Raw genomic sequence first — 12,004 nt, 5'->3', positions numbered from 1 at the left:
TTACTCAAGGAAGGTGTACCAGGTTGTGCATTGATTCAGACAGAGTAACTTTCTTCTAATAAGCTCGTTTTTCGGGTTATAAGATTGGATTAATATAACAGATGCAGAATAGTTGCATCAATCAAACTGATTAAGTCCAGCCAACTTCATGCATGGTATGACAAAAGAGTGGTATATGAATTTCGTATGCTTGAGCTAAGATACCAAGACGGGGAATTTCATTTTGCTTGGGTGGTGAAACAGGATGGACTCTCAAATTCTGCTTTTCACGTAGAAGAGTAAAACTATCATCAAGGTTCAATTATCCTATAACATTAATTGAGATTTCACTAGAATTGTATGATCACAGTGGTAGAGGAATTTTTTTTTTTTGGGGGGGGCCAGGGGAGGGGGATGGGGTTTGAATTCCTCAGCTTGTACGCTATTACTAGCCACACATCTACGTCCGCACATCGTACTAAAGGTTAGAGATGCAAATGAGTCAAGTCAGCTCGCAAACACTCGACTTGAATTTGATATGATTGAACTTGATGTGAGTCAAGCAAAGATGCTTTGATTGGATGGCTTGTCACTTGTCAGGCCTAATGATGTATATATATATATATATATTTATCTAGCTTATTGTTTAAATTTATATATAATTATCTTTCGTATTTGAACTTGATTGTTTGAGTTTTACATCAAGAACTTGATCGTGTTCGAGTCTAATATGCTGAAGTCAAGTTCAATTCAATTAGATTAAAACTTATTTCAACTTAACGCGTCTGTAAGTAAAATAGAAACTGTCTTGTGTATAGATTTAGTATGTTTATGGAATTGTATATATACCTGTATCTTCTTGCTGCTTTGTGTAAGCTTACAAATCTACATCAATAAAAGTCCAATTTTTTGTTTAAAAAAAAAAGAAAAAAAAAAAGAAAGAGAGAGGACGGAAACTGTGGAGCATCCCTCAAAAGTCCAAACAAGGACGCAAGAATTAATCCTTTTCACTTGTCAAAATTGCAGCTTCCGGTCTAGCTAGGAAAAAGAAAAAGGAGCGTGAAATGGACCAATTCAACTCAGCTAAAATCCATCTTGCATCATATCGATATTAATGACTTGGTTGTCTCTAACGAACTTGTGTCTTCTGTCGACTTCAATCTTTTCCCTTTTATCTTTACCTTTTTCCTCCCTATCTGCCCCCTTCCCCCCTTCTCATACATTTGAGGAATACAGAAAAAATAAAAATTTACTTCAGACTTAAAGCAGTAGAAACAGAAACTAAAAGGGGCGCTGTCGCTCGGGCCTTTTTTTTTTTTTTTTTTTTTTTGCCTCTCAAACTTTCGATAATCACTCTAATGCACTAGCAGTAATTTCTCTGCAACCCCCATCTTTCCCACTCTGCTTTTAGTATTATGAAATTAGATTTTTTCTTTAAAAAAATTAAGATTTTGACTATGAAGTCAGGAAGAAGTATTTAAAAAAGACCTCCAATAGTTAATCCAAAGTCTTTTCGAAGACTCAAAAAGTTGTAAAAGATAAGAATTTGACAGATTTAACAACGTTCAAGTTGTATGTGTCCTGACCTCTAGTACAAGTTCATCGTGATCGTAAAGCAAGGGGTGAAGACAAACCAATGACGTTAACGGTGCGTTTGATAAAACTAAAATCTGAAAATTAAAATTTAAAATTTGAATCCATTAAATTATTAAGTATTAAATCTAATACATTTGAGTGCATATCACATTCAATGATAAGCGAATAGTTTATCACTTAATTTTGTGAACAAGTTTTGCCTAGAAAATTCAGTGCCACTTAATTAATTCAGATGTTTAATTTTTGGTTATCAAACGGCCTGAATATGTTAAAATCTTAATTCATGAAATTTAAGTGCTGAATTGAGTTATCAACCTGCTGCTGCAACAGCATAATTAAATAATTGTGACTTAGTGTTGGATCTTTAGAGTATCAATTCTGATAGAGACACAATTGGTTATTAATCTAACAGTTTGGAAAACAAATCAGGATGTTTGAATTTACATGTAATGAAGTCTAAATTACCAGAAAATGGAGGTGACTGGTGAGGCTACAATCAAACATGTTCATGATAATTTCTCTGCACTATACTAGAGTAGAATATGCGTTACCGCGTCTATTTTACACATTAGGGATGCTTTTTCTATTTGTTCACACCGATCAGCGGAAAAAACAACCAAATCATAGGAGAAACCCGTAGAAGGAGACGAACAACCAAAGCAACATTTCCCATGCAGCATGAAGAAAAATAGGAGGAAACTGAGGTATAGGAAAGTATTCAGAGTGTTTGGATAGCACTATTATCTCAAATACTATTTCACTTGTATCATAAACACATTTTTCAACCCACCTTTTTATATTTTCAATCATCTTTTTATCTCACAAACATCACATCACGAAAAGTGCTACAGTAATTATTCCAAATAATATTTTAAATAATACCCCTATCCAGTTAAACATGTTTACATGTAAGTTTCAAGCGCAAAACTATTGACTCTAGATATACGATGGCAAGCTAACAGGATGAGGATCTCATTAGCAAGAAGTGGAGGAGGAAACCCAGCGTGTAACTCGATACCTGTGCGATCAAATAGAGGAAAAAGCTAAAATAAATTGGATGATAGAACTGATTGATCGTCATGTATCACCAGACATATTGCTAATTGCTGTAAATGTAGTTCCAGATCAAAGATACTAATGGCAGCAAAACCATGCATAGAATGTTTCAGAAAATGAAAGAGTTAACGAGGTCTGAAGAAACAGTTGATTTATGTCTGAAAGATTATTTACCATTAGCCATTAGGAAGTCAGAAACTAGGAAAGGATAGTTTCTGAGGCATCAAAAGAAATCAAGAATAACGTTTTTCTTTGATATGGGGCACTATTATTCTCAGTTTCTCAAAAGTTCATCTACTCTATGGAAGGAAGATATCATGTGTGATAACTAAGATGCAGGCGGTAAACAGAAACAAACAACTAGATTCTGAACAGATATATTTGGCTTGTTTTTGTAAATGTTATTACTTTTCCATTCATGTTTTTGAGGGACCTGAATAATTTCGCCTGATATAAATTAACCATAAGCCATCGTCCTGGGATGAGACTTCCATTAGTTCATCATGACTACTCAATTGAGTTTCAACACACATGCATGCCAGTTTATGGTCCCTCCTCTATTTAACTTTCTGCTTTGACTGTTCCTCCATTCCTCTTTTATTTTTCTCCTTTCATCTCCTATTTGTCAACGGTGGCATAGTAAAATGGAGGCAGAGTACTTTTTCTTTGATTGCTTGTCCGCTTTTCGTTTTTTAATATTTACCATGGGATTCTCAGTATGTATTCCAACCAACAGATCAACAGCAAATTGTGCCGCCAAACTTATTGCATTGCTTCTCCTACAGCATGAAACAACATTCTTGATTCTTTTTGGATAATGCGGATTACAAAACTGGAGTAAAACATATTAGGGAGCTTAAACAAAAGGGAAAAAATATATGCACATAGATCCTAATAGAAACAACTAGGTTAAGTTTTTTTTTTTTTTTTTTTGCCTATAAAACATGATAGGCAAAAACAAAAATGTCAACTCTGCAGTGTCATAATGGTGTTCTTCTGTAACCTCACAACAAAGGCCACAATAATCATGTCAAATGGGCACACCGCCTTGATGAGGTCACTCTTCCCATGTCTGTTTCATAGCAACAAAGTCCACCCCAATCAATAAGTAGTTCACTTGAACCTATTGCTTCTTCTCTACCGCAGCAATTGGCTCCTGCAATTGGGACTTAATTCAGAATTCAAAGGCAGTGGAAGAATAACATCAAACTTCTAAACTCTACATGGAGCTTTAAAGGTGACGTTTGGAAGGATAACAGTTGTCTGCTGACTAATCAGGTCAAAGGATCATAGAGCGACAGCCATCAATATAATACGTAATTTGCAATTTAATCCCAATATATGCTGCTGTTTAAAACCTCCCCGCTACAAAATTGTAAAAAAAAACATGGGCTGATGTAACTGAATAATACTGCAAATGAACAGAAATCTCACTAGAAATTGAGAATTATGTGAACAGAGATGCTGATCTTACACTCAAAAGTAGCCCAGCGAGAGGGAGGCACAAGTGTGCGATTCTGTTTCACATCTGAGACATAGAGCAAACCAAAGAGATCTTGTTCAGTACCAACATTATTTACAGAAGCAGTGTTTTCATTAACAAGCCCGTCTGTGGTAGGTGAAACCATGAGTTCTGCAATGTCCAAAGAACCCTGTTCATAAATAAACAATGTATGAGATTCTGACGTCAAAACCTCCAAATAGATTACATGAAAATTGAAACTACGAAGCAGGAAAAAACAAAAAACTAATCAGATTAACAGAATTGGAATCTAAATTAAGCAATCTGCATTATATGGAAAACCTACCGAATGTAATTTGATATACAGCGCCTTAACAATTGAATTATTCTCAGTTAGCAGCACTAATGGCTGATGGTAGTAGTAATGACAGCCAAATATTTATAAAAAAAAAAGTTCTAGAATTATTAGGCTTTATTAAAATGCTATAATCAAGTTCAAGTTGCTGCTTTTAAACTCTTAAGTGTTTACGGAGTACCATTTCCATTAATCAATTGGTTTTCATCTTTTTAGCCAATTCAACTCACAACCCCTGCTTTTTAGCTTTTGCTTACGGTCATCCTGTGGCTAATCTGCACCTGTCTCGATCCCTTAAGAAGCTATGACTTCTTTCAGTTCTAGTTGCCCATTAAATCTTCAGTTTTCCGGTCCTAGCAGCACAAGTTTCTTATATAGCTCTATTCCATTGTTCTTGTCTTGTTTCTGTTCAATGCTTTTTCCCCATAGCATGAAGCGAGCAGTGAAAGCCAATTGATGCTTTAGTGGGGTGCAACTCCACCCCAAGTTGAAAACTCATTTATGGTGTGGTTTGTGTGGATTAAACATTTTTGGCCAACACAAATTACTCTAAAAGTTGAAGAAATTCCATAGAATGCGGGATACAAATTAAAAAACTTGGTATTACCGTACGAGGCCTTGCAGCAAGACCAATTTGTGACATATGCTTGCTGAACATTTCTTCCTCCAGCGAATATTTTCTAGCTTTCCTTGGAATGCCATTTCTAGTGCCCGCCGCGGATTTATCCGTGATCATGCTCTTTTCACCTACTGCATGAATTGGTTGAGTTGCTTTCGGCGAACTCCACTTTTTTTCTTGATATCTAAATACTACAGTGGATTAGCTGCAAACAGCATGGAGATTGGGAGCCAAAAAAAGAAGAGCAAGTTTGTTTCTAAAACCGCAGAAGAGGTTCAGAAGAGAAGTTACTTGGCACGGATAAACTTTTCCATATTGCTTCTATCAACGTTAAGTGGCAACTCTGCCTCCCAATAACTGTTAGCTTTTTGGTTGCCCATAGCTAGACAGAAAGTCATGATTATAGAGCAATTAGTAAGCCTATAAAGCAATTACAACTTCAAAGAAACTGCAATTTATCCATGGAAACATCAAAATCACAACAGCATATACTTGTGAAAAATGACAAAATCGAATTATTGACACCAGTTCCACTCCTTTTCATGGAGACGGTTAGAAGGCATGGAGAAGATGAATAGCCAAGTCCATGGTGCCAGTCCTCTATTTGAGCTAACAGTGAAAAAAGGGGCTGTTTCTTCTTTCCTTGCTTCTAGACTTACAATCCAATGCGCACTTGAACAGACAGGATTGAGGCCCCAAAATTTCACCAGAAATCTTTGTAAACATACGCTAATATATGGAAAAATTATTATTTGATAATGGATCAAAAATATCTAGCTCAAACAGAAATCTGCAATCAATCAAAAGTTCTTTTAGATGCTTTAATGCATATAAGATGTGAAGCACTAAGAACAAAACAGATTACACAGCTTAAATAACACAAATTGATAAAAGCTGCTGTTATCAACTTATGGAAAGACATGAAGAAAGAGTGCCAAAACTTGCAAAATGATTTGTAAAAGATGGAGAGACATACATTGCATAAATGCAACCTGCTCGGGTAGCCACGTATCTAAAGTTGTAGACCTCACCTATTTTGTAAAAAAAAAACACACTTAGTAAGGGAACAAAGATAGGACTGAGGAGATAGTTAGCACAAAGGTGGATATCACAAAGGATGATGCACACCATAAAGCAACACAGGTGAGTTTTACTACAACTTCATGTTCTGCTGACTAGACAAACAGACGAATGACTACAAGTTTCTGAGTTTTACTAATGTCTTGAGCTGTTGCATGAATCTCACAAATTGACAGTGCATGAACCTTCTAAAGTGACTCTTACTTCATGCATTGTAAATTGAATATACAAATAACAAAAATGTAACCTTTGATATATGTACTCCAAGACTCCGATGAATTCCTGAACATTGCATACATATGAATATCCCGAGGTTGACGCTTGCCCATCGTGGTGCCCTGCAACCACACAAATCGCTTCACTAAGAACTTTGTGGACTCAATCTACATGAGACTTAGTTAAGACAGCACAGCTTAAACTAAACTAAGAACACAGAATCCACAAGCACAAAAAACCGTTAAACATTGCTTCAAGAAGGTAAATGATACATACAACAACAAAAAATATGCATTAATTGCTTCTTAGACTTATCAATATAGTACACAGCAAGTATATATCATGCAACGCATCTAACATTAGTTCCTGAATCCATACTTGCTCCGACAATCTGCGCACTCCCGATTCTCTGGCAGCTTTAGGAGGCCCTCCAATATCTGCAAACATTGCATTCATGCATCAATAAATATAACTTCCTGAAAATCATTTCTTCAACAGTGGATAAAAAGTTGCATAAGTAGCAGCTGGCCACTTTTTTAAGTTGATAAAACCTCTGTCCTCACCATTTTACCAATTAGAAAATATCTGTTAAAAAAAGAAATGGTGAGAACACAGAGGCGATCAACCTTTGGAAAAGCAGCAAGCTATTATTATAGCTAACTTTTTGTGAATCCTTCTTAGTAGGAAATATACTCGTTTACCATCTGTTTTAGTTCTCCTTGGCCACAATATTACATCCAAAATCAAGAAAAGAAAAAGATTAAACCCCCGTGCAAAGAGGTCTCAGCTTGATCAATGCAGATAAAATGACATAGAAAATGAACCAAAACGGAAAGGGTGTCACCTTGGCATGTTTAGCATTGAGTTCTTTCGAAACTCCAGCCTTCTCATTCATATCTATTGCTGCTGGTTCTTTATTTTTCTTTTTTTGGTGAATTATCACTACCAGAAATAAAACCAAAAATAGAAGGAAAGGAAAAGGCTACTGCTCAGAAGGGGGGGGGGGGAGAGAGGGAGAGAGAGAGAGAGAGAGGAGGATTTCTCTCTCAGTCTGTCTTCTGAGTTTCTTTCTCATAAAAAAGTGCGTGAAATTGCGCGTTACCTTTGATGGCCCTTGAAGGGAACCGAGTATGTTGGGCGGCTCAACATATTCAAAGGAGAAAACAGTTATAATACTCCTTGAAAGTCGGTTACCCTGCCAACGGCCAAATGGACTTTTAGTTCTTCTCCCTCTCTCTCTTTTCTTCTTTTTTTTTTCTTTTTCTTTTTTTTTTGGGGTTTTACATTTTCCCTCTCTAAACATTAAATACTCGAAGTTGCCTATGTATCTCCTTTTCCCCTATTATGGTGACGAGTTCAGAAAAAATGTTCTTGAAAGTGATTTAACTAATGGCCTAATGCTCTTTAGTATTTGAGTTTGTAGTTGCAGCTCAGTAGTTGTAGTAATGGCCTGATGCTCTGTAGTTGTAGTATTCCCTTAATGCTTCTGATCAGTGGTTTTAACTTTTTGGAGTTGGCTAAAATTCGATCAAGATTAGTGCTGGTGAAGTTCAGTATCCTCCAAAACGGAATTAATCTGGTGGAGCAGACTCTTGGAAAACAAAATTTAGTTATTAAGATGTGATGTGTAGTTCTTAAACTATTGAGGATTTGTTGCTAGAAGAACTCGCATGAACAAAATCTTGGCAGATGGAGTCATCATCTTACCTTAATCATCTAGTTAATTAAATACTAAACCTAAATGACCTGAAGCAAGACTCACACTTAAGATCGAGCTAATCCACGTCAAAAAACTTTTGACTTGTCAGATTTTCTTTTCCTTTTTCTTCTTTAACAAAAATTAACTTCAATTATGTTCCGAAGCATCGGATGAAGTTCCTGGACGAGCCTCACTTCTTTTTTTGTCATCGTCACTTTATCGAATGAAGTTTCTGGACGAGCCTCACTGCCTGAGCTTATCTTTAACATCTGCTGTTGTTCTTTGTACTCGAACAAAGATACTGAACCAAATAGCTTTGTCACATGGAAGCAGCCTTCCTTCCCAGATTGTTACAAATCAACGGATCGAACTGATGGTAGAAAATATCCCCAGGTTCAATGCTGAAAAGCATCTACTCTTCCAGCTATTGCTTAAAACCAATTAGTAAAATTCCCTCATTAGCAAGCACAACCATGCAAAACAGCTATGGATATAGCATAAACAAGACCTTTAGGCTCATTCGGTTACATATACTTTCCCTGACAAAAAATCTCTATTCTAGTTCAGTTATAATTTGTGGTATGCCAAATAGAAAAAAATGGACGGAAAGAACTAAGAGTCAGCGAGCCAACAGGGCATTTCCATCATCTGGCACCAAAATATGCTGATCAATTATCACATGAAGAAAAGTTTCTGTCTGCCAAATTTTCAAAGTTAATCACAAATTCAGTTTAAGCCTGTAGAACACTATGTTGAGTTTGTGTAATTCTTCTGTCCAGTTCATCGTGGAAATTGATGCACTTGGGAAGAGGAGGAGGACTACAGGGAGGGAATATTCAATAAAACTGAATATAAGGAATTAAACCAAGTTCTCAGCGTTCAAACAGAAAAGGTGGTAGCTGCCGTTAGTTCTAAATCCAACCGCATTGCATACAATCCCCAGTACTGATACTTCCTGCAACAATACAGGAAACTTTTAAATGCAATATAAGAAGAATAGGAAGATGTAGAAGAATCAGAATAGAGAAGGCATCACTAGGAATGACAAGCTAAAGTTTAAGCAAGAATGCAAATCAACCAACAAAAACAGATTTAACACCCTATAAATCACCTATAAGAAACAAGACTTCGCTTTGTTCAGTCTAGTCTTTGATGACCAAAATATGATGCATCCTTCCAAAATGCTAGTAAAAAGCTACATTATCCTGCCAGTTTTTTGTGCCCCTCAATCAGTGGAGCACCATCAAATAGAGGCTCTGAGTACACTTCTAATTCATGTGTTGAAAATTTGACAATTAGGCAACAATTTTTGTCACCTTTTCTTAAGTTTGACTTGAGAACCTTTGCATTATCCACTAAATCATCCAATAGCCAAATCAAAATCGAATCTTCCCTTAGTTGGAAAAAAGACTCTGGTACTGTTGCTTTACTCCTAAGAGTTCACAAAAACAAGGTGAAAGAAGGAAAATGATACTCAATTGCTACACGAAGATGTAAATTCAGGACCAAATAAGAAAACTTTCAGAGAGGGGGAAAAGAACCCACAAAAAATATGTTGAACAGATCCAAACTTCATCTAAAATATACAGAAAACAATAAAAGAGATGAAAATATTAGGGAAAAAATTAAATTCACCAAGCTCTATACTGAGCTTTCTCTAAACCGAAAAACAAAACACTAACCCCCAAAAAAAAAAATCCAAACTTTATCCAAAATGCAGAGAGAAAAATAAAATAAAACGCCGAAATTTTACAAAAAAAAAAAAAAAAACAACAGAATCAGCAAGAGCTCTGCTCTGGGATTCTTTATTCATATAAGGAGAACAAAGAAAAAGGAAGAATAAATCTCACCTTTATTCAGAAGCTGCTGAATGATCAATTGCTCAGACCAGCTTCTCTGGGAGTATTTGCCTTGATAGAGAGAGCATGCAAACCAGACTGAAGCTCGTCGGATAAGAGATCATAGACCATACGGTGTCGTTTGACTAGGTTCTGGCCGTCAAATTTGCTAGAAACGATTTTGACATTGAAATGGGTCTCGCTTGCGCCGCTGTCTTTGACGGCTGCGTGGCCGGCGTGCTGGTATGAAACGTCTTCCACATCAACGACGGTTGCTTCCAGCGCCGATTGAAGCTTCGATTTGATTCTGCTCGCCCTTGAAAGTAACCCTCTTGACGCCATTTTTTAAATACAAGTTAACTTCAGAGCAGGACTGAAATTTACGAACTCGTAGATGGAGAGAGAAATTGATGGCTTATCGATCACGAGCAAATTACCGGTAGTACCTTGGTTTTTCAAGATTTCAAGTGTAGGCCTAGTTTGGGGCATTTTACAGATGAGTACCTTCTATTTTTTTCTTAAATAAAACTAAAACTTCCTGTACAGTGGAAAAGCCCTAAAAGTTGAGAATTATTTTTTTTTTTTAAAGAACAAATTATCTGGACGGCCACTAAACTTTTGCAACGTTGAGTTTTTGTCATTAAACTATTAAAAGTTTGGTTTTGAGCACCGAAATGTCTAAAGTTAAAACTTGAGGTCATTCTGTTAGATTTAATCATTAAGTATGCCAAATCAAAGTGCCTGCGGGATTCCCAAAGCATAAAAATGCCGAATTTACTGCCCTTTCAATTTGCTTTTTCCAATTATCCCTGCTCCTCAAATCCAATGGCACCAGAATTTTCCTCTTCTTCTTATAAAAATGCTTCCCTAAAACACCTGGAAGCAACGAAAGAACCCTTTTATCTGCAAAAAAACATGTTATATGATTGATACAGCTTTCGTTTTTCCTTCAGAGTCTTGCAATCTGATTTCAACTTGGACAGCTTGACAACCATATCAATGGGAATATCCTCGGACTTCACCTTCTTTTGACCGAATTCTGCAGTAATTTTATATCGGGATTTGATGGGCCAGTTGTCTATAATCAGATAAAGACTAAGGTTATCGTCAGCCAGAGAGTGAAGCGAGTTTATGTGTGAAATTTTGTGAGGTATTTTGGACGAATCTTTTGGTGGCATTTTATTGAGAGTCAAGAGGAGCTAAATGAAATCTTCTTCTTCATTACCATCTTCATCTTCGAGAAATTCTTACTTTTCTTCTTCTCTTGCAACTAGTTTATGATGGGTTGTTCTGGAGTGGAGTTTTCTCCATTTTATAAGAGTTTTTACTGCTTTTGTGACTGTTGCTTGGCTGATTCTGTCTTCAGGAGAAAGAGGACTAGTTGAAACCATCAACATAGGAGTACGTGACCAATGAATGGATTGGAGGACGGAGGCTGTGGACGGCGGCAGCTTACTCCTCCTTCCTCTAACCCAAGTTGGACTTCTTCCATTTCCTTGTCCCTCGTTGCAGTAGCAATATATTTTGTGGTTTCATGGTTACTCCTTCTTTTGGTTTATAGAATAAGAAGAAGAAGAAGATACATGTGAAACATCCTAAATTGCCCATTTCTATTGTCTTGAAAATCGCACGAGGCAATCAGATTTAACATACTTAACGACTAGTCTTCATTTTAGACATTTTAGTGGTCAAAATCAAATTTTTAATAGTTCAGTGACCAAAACTCGATGATTGCAAAAGTTTAATGACCATCTGGATAATTTGCTCTTTTGAAAAATAAGTTTTTCATATATAGTGCTACAATAATACACAAATAAAAATAATTTAAAAAATATAAAAAACACAAAAAAAAACAACCTCAAAAACACAAAAAATAACTTCACAAACACAAAAAACATAAAAAAATAAACTCAAAAAACACCAAAAACACAAAAAATAACCTCATTTACAATAAAAGTTTTTTATATACATTGTTACAGTAAAATATTTCAAAATAGAAAAAATCATGTTATTCACTAATTTCATTATTTTGTATCAACTATTATTTTGTATTTGTTATAGAAACAGCAATCACAAGGAGTTATGTGTAACTTTCTCAACCTTA

General features: G+C 36.0%; 1 protein-coding gene across 1 annotated transcript; it reads right to left on the bottom strand.

The window, feature by feature from the left end:
- Positions 1–3,389: 3,389 nt before the first annotated feature.
- LOC113738619 (probable ADP-ribosylation factor GTPase-activating protein AGD15) lies at positions 3,390–9,934 on the bottom strand. The gene is made up of 9 exons (XM_027265859.2): positions 9,913–9,934; positions 7,208–9,017; positions 6,742–6,800; positions 6,395–6,485; positions 6,044–6,098; positions 5,359–5,449; positions 5,056–5,251; positions 4,106–4,283; positions 3,390–3,787 (listed from the first exon to the last, which is right to left on the bottom strand). Coding segments are annotated over exons 2-9 (723 nt in total). The 5' UTR covers positions 7,259–9,017; positions 9,913–9,934; the 3' UTR covers positions 3,390–3,785.
- Between the last annotated feature and the right edge of the window lie 2,070 nt (positions 9,935–12,004).

Source organism: Coffea arabica, chromosome 4c (genome assembly GCF_036785885.1).
Source record: "Coffea arabica cultivar ET-39 chromosome 4c, Coffea Arabica ET-39 HiFi, whole genome shotgun sequence".
NCBI classification, from domain to species: Eukaryota; Viridiplantae; Streptophyta; class Magnoliopsida; order Gentianales; family Rubiaceae; genus Coffea; species Coffea arabica.
This window is presented reverse-complemented; position numbering and strand designations above follow the sequence as displayed.

Bases quoted from the DNA above. Each gene is read 5' to 3' on its own strand.
- LOC113738619 (XM_027265859.2), bottom strand. From the start codon at position 7,258: ATGAATGAGAAGGCTGGAGTTTCGAAAGAACTCAATGCTAAACATGCC. The intron at 6,486-6,741 runs GTATGGATTCAG...GTGTGGTTGCAG, and splicing joins TGCGCAGATTGTCGGAGCAA to GGCACCACGATGGGCAAGCG. The intron at 4,284-5,055 runs GTAATACCAAGT...ATTTATGAACAG, and splicing joins TTGCTGCAAGGCCTCGTACG to GGTTCTTTGGACATTGCAGA.